The 14,494-nt window shown below is 42.8% G+C and overlaps 1 protein-coding gene across 1 annotated transcript in view; it reads right to left on the minus strand.

Annotated features, from left to right (window-relative positions):
* MINPP1 (multiple inositol-polyphosphate phosphatase 1) overlaps positions 1-14,494 on the minus strand; it is a 169,212-nt gene that overhangs the window by 103,098 nt on the left and 51,620 nt on the right. The window contains exon 4 of the mRNA XM_086921960.1: positions 9,262-9,395. Within this exon, the coding sequence (XP_086778086.1) occupies positions 9,262-9,395 (134 nt within the window). The remainder of the gene's footprint in view (positions 1-9,261; positions 9,396-14,494) is intronic.

A 14,494-nucleotide genomic window follows, 5' to 3' on the forward strand; every position in this document is an offset into this window, starting at 1 on the left:
GGGCCCTGCGGTGGCTGCAAACGTAAGGAGCAGCAGAAGTGGCGGCTGAGGCCAACGCTGCAAGTGCGGGGCTCCTATGAGTTAGGGAAGCCCCGCGTGTGCCAGGTGATGCGGCGAAGATGACACCAGGGGAGTCCTGAGCGTGACGGAGCCTGTAGCAGCGACAAAAGAGCCCAGTGAGTGGGGCTTAGTCGTACTGGAGGGAGGGGAGGGGTGTGTGAGTGTGTGTGTGTGTGTGTGCGTGTTATTGCAGGACGCTGACTTACCTCAGAAGCAGGACAGGAGATGTACACAGCACATGGCTGTACGTGCGCGTACACCTGCTCAAATTGCAAAAAACTCTCGGTTCGCCGAATAACAAAACATTAAAAAACATTTGGAGTAGTCTTCAGCCACTGACTTATGCACTAACACTTTCATTCTGACAGGTGGTGCAGCATATTACCTTACACTAGTAGCCAAGGTCCCAATCTCCTTTCAGCTAGCTACATTAGGCAGACAACACTGGGCAGACCCCCAGGATATTGTGGCATGGATTAACAAATTTAGCGGCACAAATATGGAAATCCTCCATTTGCTTTAGTAAAGGTTCTGAGTAGCCCATCAAAGATGGCCTAGTAGCATCCCCTAGGAAATGGCATTCTAGAACCTACTTTAGTGTATGCTCTGCGGAGGTCCACATTGGAGGGACAGGGAGGTACCATATGAAATTGGAAATTATTTAACCAGTCACAGTATATGACCTGTGGAATCCACTTGGGAGCAGCAGAGGAGAAACTCATAATAAAGGCACCATACAACCATGGAACACTTTAAGGCAAATTACTACACATGGATAAAACATCTTGGTACCCACCCTTCCAGCCTCACGGGCAAATGCCCAATGCCCGCCACGGCCAGTCCAGCCATGATGTGATGTCATTTCATGTGATGTCCGTTCCAATACCCCTAGCATTTTAGTATATTGATGCCCATGCTCTAGTTGGCCATGTTACCCCCTCACCTTCCATGTCCAATGCGCCGGTATTTTAAATATATCTTGATGCAGTGAGACAACCCATACTTTCATATATTAAAGCAACTTCTAAATTTGAAAGGTTTATTAAAAAGGGCTTTCTATTTTAGATTTTATGTATATTGTTAGCAAGAAATAAATATACTTGAAAAAAATAAAACAGCCTATTTCTGTGATTTATTGCAGTACAACTTGGCTATAACGAAGTTTGAGTATAGGGGCGGACGTTGAATGTTTGTTTGGAACATGTTAGCAGCTCATAAATCTCTTGAGTTCATCTTATAACTGCTGTAGAAGGTTTGTGATGCATGGATTGATGGTGTACGTGTTACCTCCCTGCTTAGGAATAAGAGATCGGCTGCTGGTACCCACAATGTTTACTATGTGTCTCCCACAATGTTTAATATGTGTCTCCGTCTCGGTGACTCCATCAGCTGCTCTTTTCCTTTCTCTTCAGGAAGGTTACCTTGCTTCAGCACCCCTGAACCCCCTTTGAATGCCTGTTATACTTTGCTTGGATAGTGTATGCAGCCGCACTCGCTAGGGGGGACAAACATTTCCCAGACTATGCCTTCCCTTCATGTTCACCTGCCCGTCTTGGGCAAACCTTTTCATATCTCGCATCATACGCAAAATTATCTACCCATGGTAACATCCTTTTAGCCAATTAATGTTCGTTACATGACATGTAATGTTGAAAAATAAATGCAACCCAGTGTCATGGTCTGAACGCTCTACTGCTAAAACTATTATTAAAATGCCATAGGAAAGCATTAAAAATCCATAGGCTTTGTGGATCCCTTTAAAAAACAAATATTTAAAATAGAAAAACTCCAGGGAAAAGTGCCTTTTCTATTTGTTTCTTATATATATTATTTTTCCATAGTTGTTAGATTTTTTAAATGTTTTAAGTCAAAGTCCTGAGTTTTATCAGAACTGGGCATTTACAATAGAGACAAGTATACTAGAGAGCAGTGGCGGCTCACAGAGGGAGAGCGGTGAGGCGAGGGAAGGGCAAGGTGAGGGGGCAGTAGACTTCGACATACGGCGGAACGGAGTAAAGTAAGTAAATAAGTAAATAAAACAAATTAACTTGCGCACGCTGCATCGGCAATGCAGCGCGCGCAAGGTAAATTGTTTATTTGTTTACTTACTTTACTCCGTTCTGCCATATGTCGGAGTCCACTACCCCCAAACCTGGTCCTCCCCTCCTCACAGCACTCCCTCTGCAAGCCGCCACTGTTAGAGAGAGACAATGCAAGGTTGACAACCTTTCCAGGATATGTGCAGATACTCCTGATTGATGTTTGAGATTTTTAATTAATGCAAGTATTGCAACCCTAAACGAGAGACCCAGTTTGTGTAGGCTGGGAAACAATCTCTTAGAAATACTTTAACCCCTCCCATGCTCATGACGGAGCTGCTCCGTCATGAGCATCGGCTGAGCTGTGCTCATGACGGAGCAGTTCCGTCATGGCCCTGCCGCCGCGCCTGCGCGGCGCTGATTTCACGCCTGCGCGGCGCATTCTATTGAGCGGGCGGGGCCATGATGGAACCGCTCCGTCACAAGCACAGCTCAACCGCGGCTCGTGACGGAGCGGCTCAGTCACGAGCATGCGGCCGCCGCTCGCCCCCCCTCCTACCGCTGCGGCGGAATTGCCGCCACAGCTAAGGGGTTAATCAAGTGTACAATACTTCTAAAAGTTGGAGTCCCTTTTAAAATTTTGGAGAAAATGTCATGGCATACCTTTCATTAGATATGGTACTCATTGTTCACTTTAATCCATCAACTGTTCTTAGGACCTTTATTTGGATGCCTCACAACAGGCACATGTTTTCAGCAACCATGCCTTTCTCATGCTATCACCAGTAGAAGTTTGTGATTTAAAAAATATATATATTTTGCATTTTCGTTAGTATGGATGTTTTGTTACTCATTAGTAAATTGTGTTTTTACATTTTCTTCATGGAGGTAGATATTTCATTAAATGAAAAAAATTAAGGAACAGTAAAACTCAGGGGTTTCTGCATAAAGCAATTGAGCCCAACTCTGCCACTATTCGTATGCAGACAATGAATATCAGACTTCCTTCATTTTCGCGGGAACTAATGTAAAAATCGCAGCATTTTTACAAAAGTGCTGATTTCACGGCAAACCGCGAAATCACGAAATCCTGGGGGATATGACTGGGGCCCCTTAACATTTGAATGCACTTCCAGCATTTCATACAATTCCATTCTTTTTTCAGTTGAAACAGACTTAAGAAAGTTAAGAAGTTCTGGACTCTGCCATCTCTTACACTCAGTTAAATAGAATTTGATGAATTATAATGTGAGGGGTTGTCGGGTGGCAAGACGGGAACTTTTTATTGATTTTAATTGTTAATTGTGCTTTTTAGAATGTTTTATGGACAATTGCCTAAATAAACTTAATTTCTTCCTACCTGCGTCTCTTTAACTCTTGGACCACGGCGTCCCTTCCTCGTCTGACTTCCTGCCCTGATCTTTTACGTTGCACTCAAGTAACAAAACAGCTCCCAGAGATGGTCTGTCAAAGATAAGCTGCACTCGCTCCCACAGATCGCTTGTCACACTAGCTGCATCTTTTTCATAGCACGACAGCAAAACGTGGCTAATGATGACCGGAAACAGCATGTACCAAAGAACTCTCTAGGAGGGCCAGCGAAGGGGCATTTAAAGCGGAAGCCAACATCCAAGAACCCATCCAGCCTGTTACACCGAGACCAGAGCACAGCCCCTTTATCTCGGTCTGACAAGCCCACGAAGAAAGAGGAACCAGAGGGGTCTTGAGTTAGTCTTGGGGTTACAGTCCCTACTATGGAAGGTCCTAGTGTCACTCAGTCATTAAAATGCCACTCAAAATTACATTGAAAAAATGAAAATGTCACACATAGCAACCGAACCTTGGCAGCTATGCATTCAATCCACAAGAGTTCTAGGCCAGCTCTTGGAAAGAGGAGGAAAAATCAATACTCTGGTGCGGCTTAAATATGACAGAAAACTACAGGACAATATATCCAGCTGCCAACTTTAGGTTTCTGATGTTATATTATCTTATGAGCTTATAAAGCCTGGTTGCTCCATTCGGAGTGTCCCCGCGCGAGACATGCCAATGTGGCAAGGAGCCTGGGTGTACTGGAAGCAGCTAAACTGGCAGCAGGGACAGGAATTGTTAGGATTCAAGACAGATTGCTGGTGCTACGTCCCCCTCCTCAGGGGTAGCGGCAGGAAACTAACCAGTGACTACAATAATGGCGGAGGACGTCTCAATCTGCCCACGTCTTGAGGTTCACGGCCAGTGGGCAAGTCACACTGTATTCATGGAAACTAGATAAGAGATAAGACATTAGTACCAACAAAAACAAAAAAAAACACATAAATGTAGTCTTTTTGTCGGAGCTACAAATGCGGTTGCTGGGAATCTGTGCAAAGGCATTCCCTAGATCTTCTGTGCTTATTGGAGAGTCATAAGATTGATTTTCAAGAATTACTCCAAGACCAACAGCACAAAGGTGAGGCTGGTCATTTAAGACACGGTCTGGCTGTAGCCTGGAGTAGGAGTGGAATCCAAAGTGCAGCGGAGACTCCTTTCGCTAGCAGAGATCCAGGGTGCTCGAAGAGAGGAAAGATCCGGACCCCAAAATAACTCATCACAGGAGACCAGAGTGCTTGCTCGTCCCAGAGACCACAGTGATTGATCTGGAGTTAAAGAATGATCTATTCCCAAAGAAACATTTGCACAACTGGGTTGGACATTGTTGGCGTCACTGGTATGCTCGATGGTTGGTCTCTCTTTTCTAGAAAGGACTTCCATTGCTTAAGATCACTTAAGGTTCCCTGCGAGAGATCACTGGAAGATCTTTGATCCATTAGAGACCATTCTTATGACACGGCTCTGCAAACATTACAAACGAGCATTGGCAAAGCCAATAGGTCTCGCCTATGCGACTGAGTTTTAGCCATGTTGTACAGCAGTGTGGCTGCTTTTCAGCATGGCTAAAAGTTAGCGGGGTGGGGTGGGGTAACCTGGAGGGGGGGAAACTGGGGTAGTGTTAGAGTGGGACAGGGTAGATTGAGAGTAGAGTGGAGTAGATTGGGGAGGAGTGGGGTAGAATGGAGAGGGGAGGAGTGGGGTAGAATGGAGTGGGGAGGATTGCGGTAGATCGGAGTGCGGGAGTTGGATAGATTAGAATAGTAGATTGGAGTGGGATAGATTGAATTGAAATAGATTGGGGGAGGAGTGGTGTAGATTGGGTGGAGAGAGGTAGATCCGACTGGAATATATTGGGGTAGATTGAGTGGGGTGGGGTAGATTGTGGAAAAGTGGAGCGCAATGGCTTGGGGTAGATTAGAGTGGAGTAGGGTAGACAGGAGTGGAGTGGGTAGTGTGGAGTGGGGTAGACTGGAGTTGAGGGGGTAGACTAGAGTGAGACTGAAATGAGGCATATACTGTGGAGTGGGGTTGATTGGAGTAGAGTAGGTTGGAGTTGAACAGAGTGGTGTGGGTGGATTGGTATGGGTGAGGTAGACTGGAGTAGTGTAGTATTGGTTAGGGTTGATAGATTGGAGTAGAGTGAAATAGACTGGAGTGGGTTAGAGTGGAGTGGGGCAGATTGGGTAGTATAGTTTGGGGCAGATTGGGTAGGATAGTTTGGGGTAGAGTGGAGTAAAGTCGACTGGGTGGGGTAGATTTGAGTGGCATTTGGTAGCATGGAGTGGGGCAGATTTGGTAGAGTAGAATGGAGCACAGCAGATTGGAGTAGATGGAGTGGATTGAAGTGGATTCGAATGTAGTGGAGTTGGATCGAGGGGAGTCAAGAGTGGAGTGAGATAGATTAGGAAGCAAGTACTGTAGTGGGGTAGATTACAGTGAAGTGGGGTACACTGGGTGGATATATTGAAGCAGGGTGCATTGGAGTGGGGTAGACTAGGGTGGGGTAGATTGAAGTGAACTGCAGCAGATTTTAGTGGAGTGTGGTAGACTGGAGTGGGGTGATTTGAGTGGAGGGATTTGGATTTGAGTGTAATGTGGTAGAGTGGGATGGACTAGGGGGGTGGGGTAGATTAGAGTGGGGTGGAGTAGAGTGAGGTAGACTGAATTGAGGTAGACTGGTGTGGAGTGGAGTAGATTGGGGTGGAATGGGGTAGATTGCAGGGGGGTAGACCGCTGTGGGGTAGAGTATAGTGAAATATATTAGTGTAGATTGGAGCAGAGTGCGGTAGATTGGAGAAGAGTGGAGTGCAGTGGAGTGAGGTACATTGAAGTGGAGAGGAGTAGACTGGAGTGATGTAGCTTAGGGTGGAGTGGGGTAAACTGAAGTGGGATAGATTGGCTGGATTATGGTGGGGTAGATTTTAGTGCGGTGAGGTAGAGTAGAGAGGGGCAGACTGGAGTGAGATGTAGGATTGGGATAGTTTAAAGTGGGGTAGATTGGAGTAGATTAGGTTGGAGCATGGTAGAGTGGAGTGGGGGAACTCGATGGGGTTGATTGGAGTTGGACAGTTAAGTGTGGAGTGGGGAGGGCCGATTGGAGTCAGGTGGATTTGGGTAGAGAGAGTAAGATTGGATTGGAGAGGGGTAGATTTGACTGGCATCTAGTGAATTAGAGTGAAGTGGAGCAGGGTAGAGTGGAACGGAGTGCGGTAGATTGGGGGTACAGAGGAGTTTGGTAGAGTGGGTGGATTGGAGTGGATAGATTGGAGTGGGGTAGTGTGGAGTGGGGTATATTGGAGTGGAGCTGGATAGAGCGGAGTGGTGGGAGATAGACGGGGAAGAGTGGAGTGGAATAGGCTGGAATGGAGTGGGGTTAATTAGGGTGGGGTGCAGTGGAGTAGATTCGGTGGATTGTAGCAGGGTAAAATAAAATGGAGTGGGGTAGATTGAAGAGGGGTAGTTTGGAGTAGGGTAGACTGGGGTGGGAGAGATTGGAGTAGGAAAGATTGGGGTAGGGTGGGGTAGATTGGAGTCGGGTGTATTGGGTGAAGTAGGTTACACTGGAGTGGAGTAGAGTGGGGTAGATTGAAGCGGAGTGTGGTAGTGTGGAGTGGGGTAGATTATGGTTGATTGGAGTGTGGTAGATTGTGGGGGAGTGGGGTAGACTGGAGTGGAGTGATGTAGAATAGAAAGGAGTTGGATAGATTGCAGTGGAGTGTGGAGTGCGGTAAGTTGAAATGATGGGGTAAATTGGAGTGGGGTAGATTGGAGTGGAGTAAATTGGAGTGTATTTGGGTAGATTAGAGAGGAGTGGAGTAGAGTGGAGTGGGTTTGATTGAGGTACAATGGAGTGGGGTGGATTGGGGTAGAATGCAGTATAGAAGAATGGATTGGGGTAAACTCAGGAAGATAGGAGCAAAGTGGGGTAGATTTGAGTGGAGTGCAGTAGACTGGGATGGAGTGTGGTAGATTGGAGTAGGGTGGGAGTGACTGGGTTAGATTGAGCATAGTGGCGTAGTGTGGGGTAAGCATGGAGTGGTAGCGCACTGAAATTAAAGAAACACATTGAAATAAGCATCACATTTGCACCGAAATACGGTTTTACTGCACACATATGATGTCATCACCTGGTGCATTGATATGTTTTGATCTTATTCAAATATTTGTTTCTGTCACACGTCAGAATTACAAAGAAAAAGTGCTTCATTTGTACGAATTGGGATATATTCCGAATCATCAGCGCAGTTTATGTTTTTTCGTCCTATGCTAGAATAATAAATCCCAACTCATTTTACCTGGACACAACAGGACGTTCACATAAATTCTCTCACTCTGAAGTTAGATAAAAGAAAAATAACCATCAAGGTCCCTGAAAGAGAGAGCCTGACATTTGAGCTCTGCCTTTGAATGCACAGCAAATGTGACAAAATAGGAACGAGATTTAAAGGCCGGTTTACAGGAAGTGAATTCGTGGAAGAATACAGTAACACAATTAGGCAACGGGAGGAATGAACTGAACCTGAGCAGCCTAAAGCATATAAAGCCAGCAAATAGAAAGCCAGAAAGTGTGAGTTATGAACCACAAAACCAATGGCAAACAAAGGGTGGGATGCATTCCTAGGTCAACTTTCTTAAAGTCACCAAGATTTCTTTAGATTTCTTTAGCAAACCAGACAGCCCTGCTATCTGGTAGGCTGCGACCTAAAATGTAGGGGTGGGTGGAATTTGCGTAATCGAGTTACGCAAATCTCCGCAAAACAGTAAAAAATCTTTGCGATGCTTTTTTACTGTTCGCAATCGCTGTTTGCGTGCTCAGGGAGAAATATCTTGCTAACACGCATTTGAGAACGCGAACAAGCACAACATTTTGCGAAGTCGCGGAACGCACAATTTTGGGCAATTTCGCGTTCTCAACGGAACGTGAAATTACCCAAATTCCGCAAACGGAACAGAATTTACCGCCCAGGCCTACTAAAAAGGACCCGTTAAACGGAAACTGTTCATCTAATAGGAGGCAGTCCCACAGTAGGTGATGCAAAATCTTCCAAGAAGCATGACTTTGGATTACTTAGGTTTATATACTAAATCAGGTTGTTAAAGAAAAGAAAAAAATACTTTCCACAAGAAAAATCCAAAAGGAACAACAAAACATTGCACACTGGTCGGCAGATGAGAAAATGGGGAGATAGATGTGCACGGAGAATAATGAGCAGAGTAGCACTGGTGCTCATTCCATTTCCGAGAACCACTGGGTTGGTCAATAATTAACGCCTGTTATCAGAGACTAGGCATACGGTATAAACGCACTTTATAAGTGCATCGTTATAAAGAAGCTGATAGTTGCAGTCCCCAGTCTAACCACACGGCGGCAGACGTTCCCAAGAGTTGAGGTTAATAGTTACATGTAACGGAGAAGGCCTGGCTATGATATATTCTACATGGGGAAAAAAGGCCAAGACTTCCCTGCATGACTTCTCATGCAGAACCTACTAAGACAGACCCTCCAGCCCCCTAGAGTTTTCAAAAAGATGCATCCGAATGCGGTCAAAATGCTGTAAAAATAATGAATACAATGGCTGAAAACGGCATGCCTTCTCACTGCGATGTATGACGTCAGAGACATGTAAAAGCAGGCCTTAATGCAGCAGAAACAAAGGGTCCACAAATACAGGCGGCTATGGAATTTCAGATGGTGTAATAAATGGCAGAATCTGCAACGCCCGAGACACATGCAGTTCTAATGCAATTAAAGACACAGTCGCAATAAACAAGACGACACCAATTCTTTTACCTTTTGCTTTCAGCGACTGCTCGATCCAAGTGTTTGAAGATGTCCTGAAACAGAACGCAGCTGGCTCGACTGTTGATGTCGTACCCGTACCCCCGCTTCCAGTACTGCTTCAGGTCATTCAAATACTCCAGAACCTGGAAGGAGAAACCGGACCACCTGTTAGACACCAAAAGGCTTGCAGTATTCTATAATGGGCAAAAGTGAGGCACTCTTTGAGAGGTAACAAGAGGAACAAAAGTATTCGTAGAGCATAGCCACTTTGCAAAAGACAATATATTCTGCAAAGATCTACAAACAATAACCAGTTTCACAAACTGCGCTTAGGTAATTAAACGTTTCAGGGTGCATGTATGCAAATCTTTAGGCGTGATGATCAAAAGTGTATATAGCCAAGGATCACAAGATCACAAGGACTCTAGTGCGCACCAACTAAAGAATAAGTATTTCAAATTTTACATTTGCCTTGTATTTTAATTCAAACATATTTTATAGCTTATTTCATTTTCAATTCAAACGAATATAGCATAATTCATTGCAATATATACATACGAACGACATACAATCAATGCCTTTAGTAATACATTTTTGCTCAGCAATTTAAACACAACACAGTTTTAGTTCATAACCCAATGCATTTCAGGGTTTACACCCCTTCGTCAGGGGCCTAAAAAAGAAAAGGAGGAAAGAAAAGAAAAAAGAAGCCTAATTAATTTCGATACTGAAGAAAATGTTAATCACTATTAAACTAATAGATGTTTTAATCTTACCTAACTAACTGGTTGGTATGCGAATCATATGTGGTTAAAAACTTCTTTGTTGAATCTGAAAATATTTTTGATAATCTCATGAAGTTTATAAACTTATTAGCTTATAAGGAGCAATATACAGTGGTATTCCAACACCATGTTACCTTTATTTCTGGATGACGAAAGCTACTGCCTGTGGGAAATTATATAAAAGAATTAGAACGCTGTCCATTTATGTCTGTCTACAACAAACCAACAAGGTTTGATTTGTGTTAGAATGAGCGCTCACCTGTAAGTCATGAGCGTTAAACTGTAACGTTGAGAGAATCTAGTAAAGAAAATAATATAAAACAGAAGGTTAAGGCCATGTGTGGCCACTATCATTAAGTGTATGACTGAACGGTTGCGATATACACGTTAGCACAAAGGTTTCTGTTTACCTGCGAGCCTTGTATTTATTTTTCCAGGATCTCGCTAGAAGTCCGCGTTTGTCAACTCTATATAAAATAACAGAGAGACACAGTGCCCGTTTAGTATTCGATAGTTAAAGAACAACTATCCTCGTGAGGAAGTCTCCCTCATAGTTATGCTTACCGGGAACTCGAAAGAAAGTCGCGTTGTATCGGCGTCTACCTTCGCGGTGTGTGTGGGCTAATCTAGTGCATTATTTATGTTGATGCGCCGGACCTAATGCTAACACAAACGACGGACTAGAATATGTATGAAGGACCCGATTACGGGAATAAAAATAAAAGCCGGACTAGGTCTCTTGCTTGTTAGCGCCGTGTTGGAGGACCCAATATTAACACAAAGGACGGGCTTGAATTTGTGTGAGGTACCCGATTGCGGGAATGAAAATAACCCGGTTAGGACTCGTTCTTGTAGGCGCCATGTTGGGAAAGGCGCTTTATTTTACATTATTTTTCTATTGTATCAGTGTATATACTAATGTGTCAAGCCACTCCGGGGCCACTGGTTTATGGATAGTGGGTGTTTTTTTTAAAAAGACTCAACAGTAGACAGAGGGAAAAAGTAGAGTACAAAAAAATGTCGAAAATAAGTACAATACATTACATGATATTGCATTCCTAAAAAAATGGTAACAGTGCATCAATTGACAGTTTGTCATATACAGATAAATGTGCCTCTTATGATTAATTTTGCCATGTGTATATGAATGTACCACATATAAACTCTCTGGTGCCTGCTGCCATTATGTGAACGACAACCCACGGGTAATCTGATGCTGATTCCAACCTATGTTTAAAGAAAACATATATCAAGTTTGTCATTAAGCCCATCCGGGACTACTGTCTGTAATTTGCGAATCCAATATATTTCTCTCCTAAGCAGAATTTTAGCATTGTCCAACCCTAGACGTTGTGGAATTTGTTCTATAATTTGAAAGCGGACTTGTGCTATAGTGTGGTTCTTCTCGATCCAATGCCTGGCTAATGGTGAAGTTATGTTTTTGTTACGAATTCTACTTTTGTGCTCTGCCAAGCGTATCTTCATTTTCCTGTCGGTTTTGCCGACATACATTAGTCCACAAGGACATTTTATAGAGTATACTACATGTTCTGCATTGCAATTCGCTGAATGTCTAAGCCCTATTTGTTCACCTGTTTTTGGATGAGATAATTTACTGCCAGTAATTACATTATTGCAGTTCTTGCAATTGTAGCATTTAGTTGTGCCTTTAGGACTAGGTGTTTCTAGTATCATGTCGTCTGGTCTATTCAAAAGTTCCTTGATGTTTCTTGACCTTGAATACGCAAAAAGCGGTTTCTGCTCATAGAGATGGTTAAAATCACTTTCCATTTGTAAGATTTCCCATCTTTTAAGAATCGTCTTTTTGATTTCTCTTGTTGATGTTGAGTATTTTGAGACAAAAACCATTCTCTGTTTTGCAGTTTTAGTCTTTTTTTGTAATAATTCCGTCCTTGGAATCATTTTTACCTTGTCCATTTGCATATCAATTAATTTTTCGGGATAACCTCTTTTCAGATAACATTGTTTCTGTCTTTCAAGACTCATGGCACATTGAACATCATCCGATGATATTCGTTTTATTCTCATAAACTGAGATACTGGGAGGTTATTCTTCAGAGTGGTTGGATGGAAGCTTCCATATTGAAGTGCTGTGTTTTTATCAGTTGGTTTCTTATAAAGTTCTGTTTTTATCACATTCCCTTCAATTTTTACTTGTACATCCAAAAAAGGAAGTGAGGTGGTGCTGACTTGGCTTGTAAATTTGATTCTTGGGTTAATGAGATTTAAGCTTTGTATGTTACGCTCGAGGTCTCTCATCGGTTTCTTCCAAATAAGGAAGATATCGTCGATGTATCTTTTGTAATACAGAATGCCGGTTTGCCACGTTATGTCTTCTAGAATGTATTCAAGTTCAAATTTTGCCATAAAGATGTTTGCGTAGACACACGCCCCGGGAAAACCCATGGCAGTTCCGCTTAGTTGTGTGTAAAAGTCAGTTTGCCATACAAAGTAACTGTGGTGTAGACAGAATTCTAATAGTTGCATAATTAGGTACTTTGTTTCTGGTGGTTTGTCCATTCGCAGTAGTGCCCATTCTATGGCTTCTAGGCCCATTTGGTGCGGAATCGATGTGTACAGAGACACAACGTCTATTGTGCACAATATCAGATGCTCCTCAGTTTGTAGATCCATTGAAGTGACACTCCTTAAAAAGTGTGAAGTATCCTCCAAGTATGTTGGCCATTCCTGCATTAAAGCTTGCATATGGGCGTCAATATATATGCCCAAATTTTCGAAAATTGAGGAACAACCTGAAACGATTGGTCTTATTGGCGGATCGTGCAGGCATTTGTGTATTTTGGGCAAGAAATATATTTTTGGTCTTCTTGGATATAGTTGTCTTAAATATCTTTTAGTTGCAGCAGTGATCCACCCTAATTCTTCTGCTTTATCTAAAATGTTATCCAAGGTTTTTGCAATCTCATTTGTAGGGTCTCTAGGTAGTTTTAAATAAACTTCCGTGTCGAAGACATGTTCATTACCTTTCTTTTTGTAGAACTCCGAGTCCATGATAACTAGGCCTCCTCCTTTATCCGCCTTCTGTACAATTATATCCTCATTGTTACGGAGAGTGCGTAAGGCGCTCAGTTCAGCTCTTGTCAAATTTTGTAGCTTACTCTTATATTTGATTTTCGTCATGTCCGCTTTTACAAGAGTTTCAAATAAATCCAAGCTTTTGTGGGATACTGGCGCCATGAAACTACTCTTCGGTTTAAATTGTTGTTCTGTACTTTCGGGTGTCTCAACTGGATTCAAGATGGTGAAAAAGTATTTTAAGCGTAGAGTCCTCATAAACTTAAAGAATGATACCTCTGTCTCCAATTCATTTGTGCGGTAAGTACTGACAAAAGTCGGGCCTTTATTCAATAATTGGATTTCGAATTTGGATGGAGAATATTTCGAAATGTTAATTAATAAATTTTGCTCTGGCTCCGTAGGCCCTGTTTTTTCGCTTGCTCTTTCTCCTTGTCTTTCTCCTTTGCCTTTTCCTCTTCTTGTCTTTTGTCGCCAGAGTGTGATGGAGTTGGATCCGGAGGCTTGGCCTGGTTCAAATCCTTCTCTAAAAAAGGGTCAATAGTTGATGTGGAGGCTGAATCGATTGTTACTGTTTTGCCAAGATCCTTTTTTCGTGGTTGTTCCTGGATAAGTGGTTGTCTGGTGGTGCTGGTTTCACTATCAGAGACCATACTCTCTTGAGAAGAGGTTGTTTGCTGTTTTTTACCTGTGAATCGCCTTTTAGCGTAGACTTCTGCCCATGTGTAGGCTTCGTTTAGTTTATAGTCTATGGTATCTCTTTTAAACTTTCGTAATTTGGTCTCCTCTAGTTCTTTTCCATATTTTTCTAGTTTGATATCCATATCCTCAAGAAATTTGCCCCATGGTTCTTCCTCCATTCTTTTAGATAATTCTGATTTTAAGTTGTATATCTCCTCCTCCAATTCAGTGATTGTTTTTGCCAGTTCCTCTATCAATAACAATATTAAATCCAGAGAGCACTTGTTTAAAATTTCAAACCATTTTTCCATGAACTTAGGGTTGCTGTTCAATCGATATAACATGGGTCTAATTGCAAGTCTCAGACCCCGGGGGATTCTCTTCACACGGTGGTACTGGACCAGAGTGGTTGCATGTAACCGCTGGTTCAATTCGCGTCTAGTCAGGTATTCTAATTGTCTTAGTTGTTGAGTGATTGAACTTCCTTGGGCATCGAAAGTCTTGGCCTCCTTTACTAATTTATATATTTGTGTTTCTTCATCTGAAGTATAAACTTTGGTATTGGCTCGATTATCTGTGATTGAAGCTATAGATTCAAACGACATTTTGTCTAAGGTGCTAATACCACAAGTGTGCAGTACGAGACTAGTAATGAATGGTTGGTGGTATTGCACTCTAATAATCCAATTGAGTTATCACTTTTACGGTATGTGTGCTGC

This window comes from Lissotriton vulgaris, chromosome 5 (assembly GCF_964263255.1).
Source record: "Lissotriton vulgaris chromosome 5, aLisVul1.2, whole genome shotgun sequence".
Lineage (NCBI taxonomy): Eukaryota > Metazoa > Chordata > Amphibia > Caudata > Salamandridae > Lissotriton > Lissotriton vulgaris.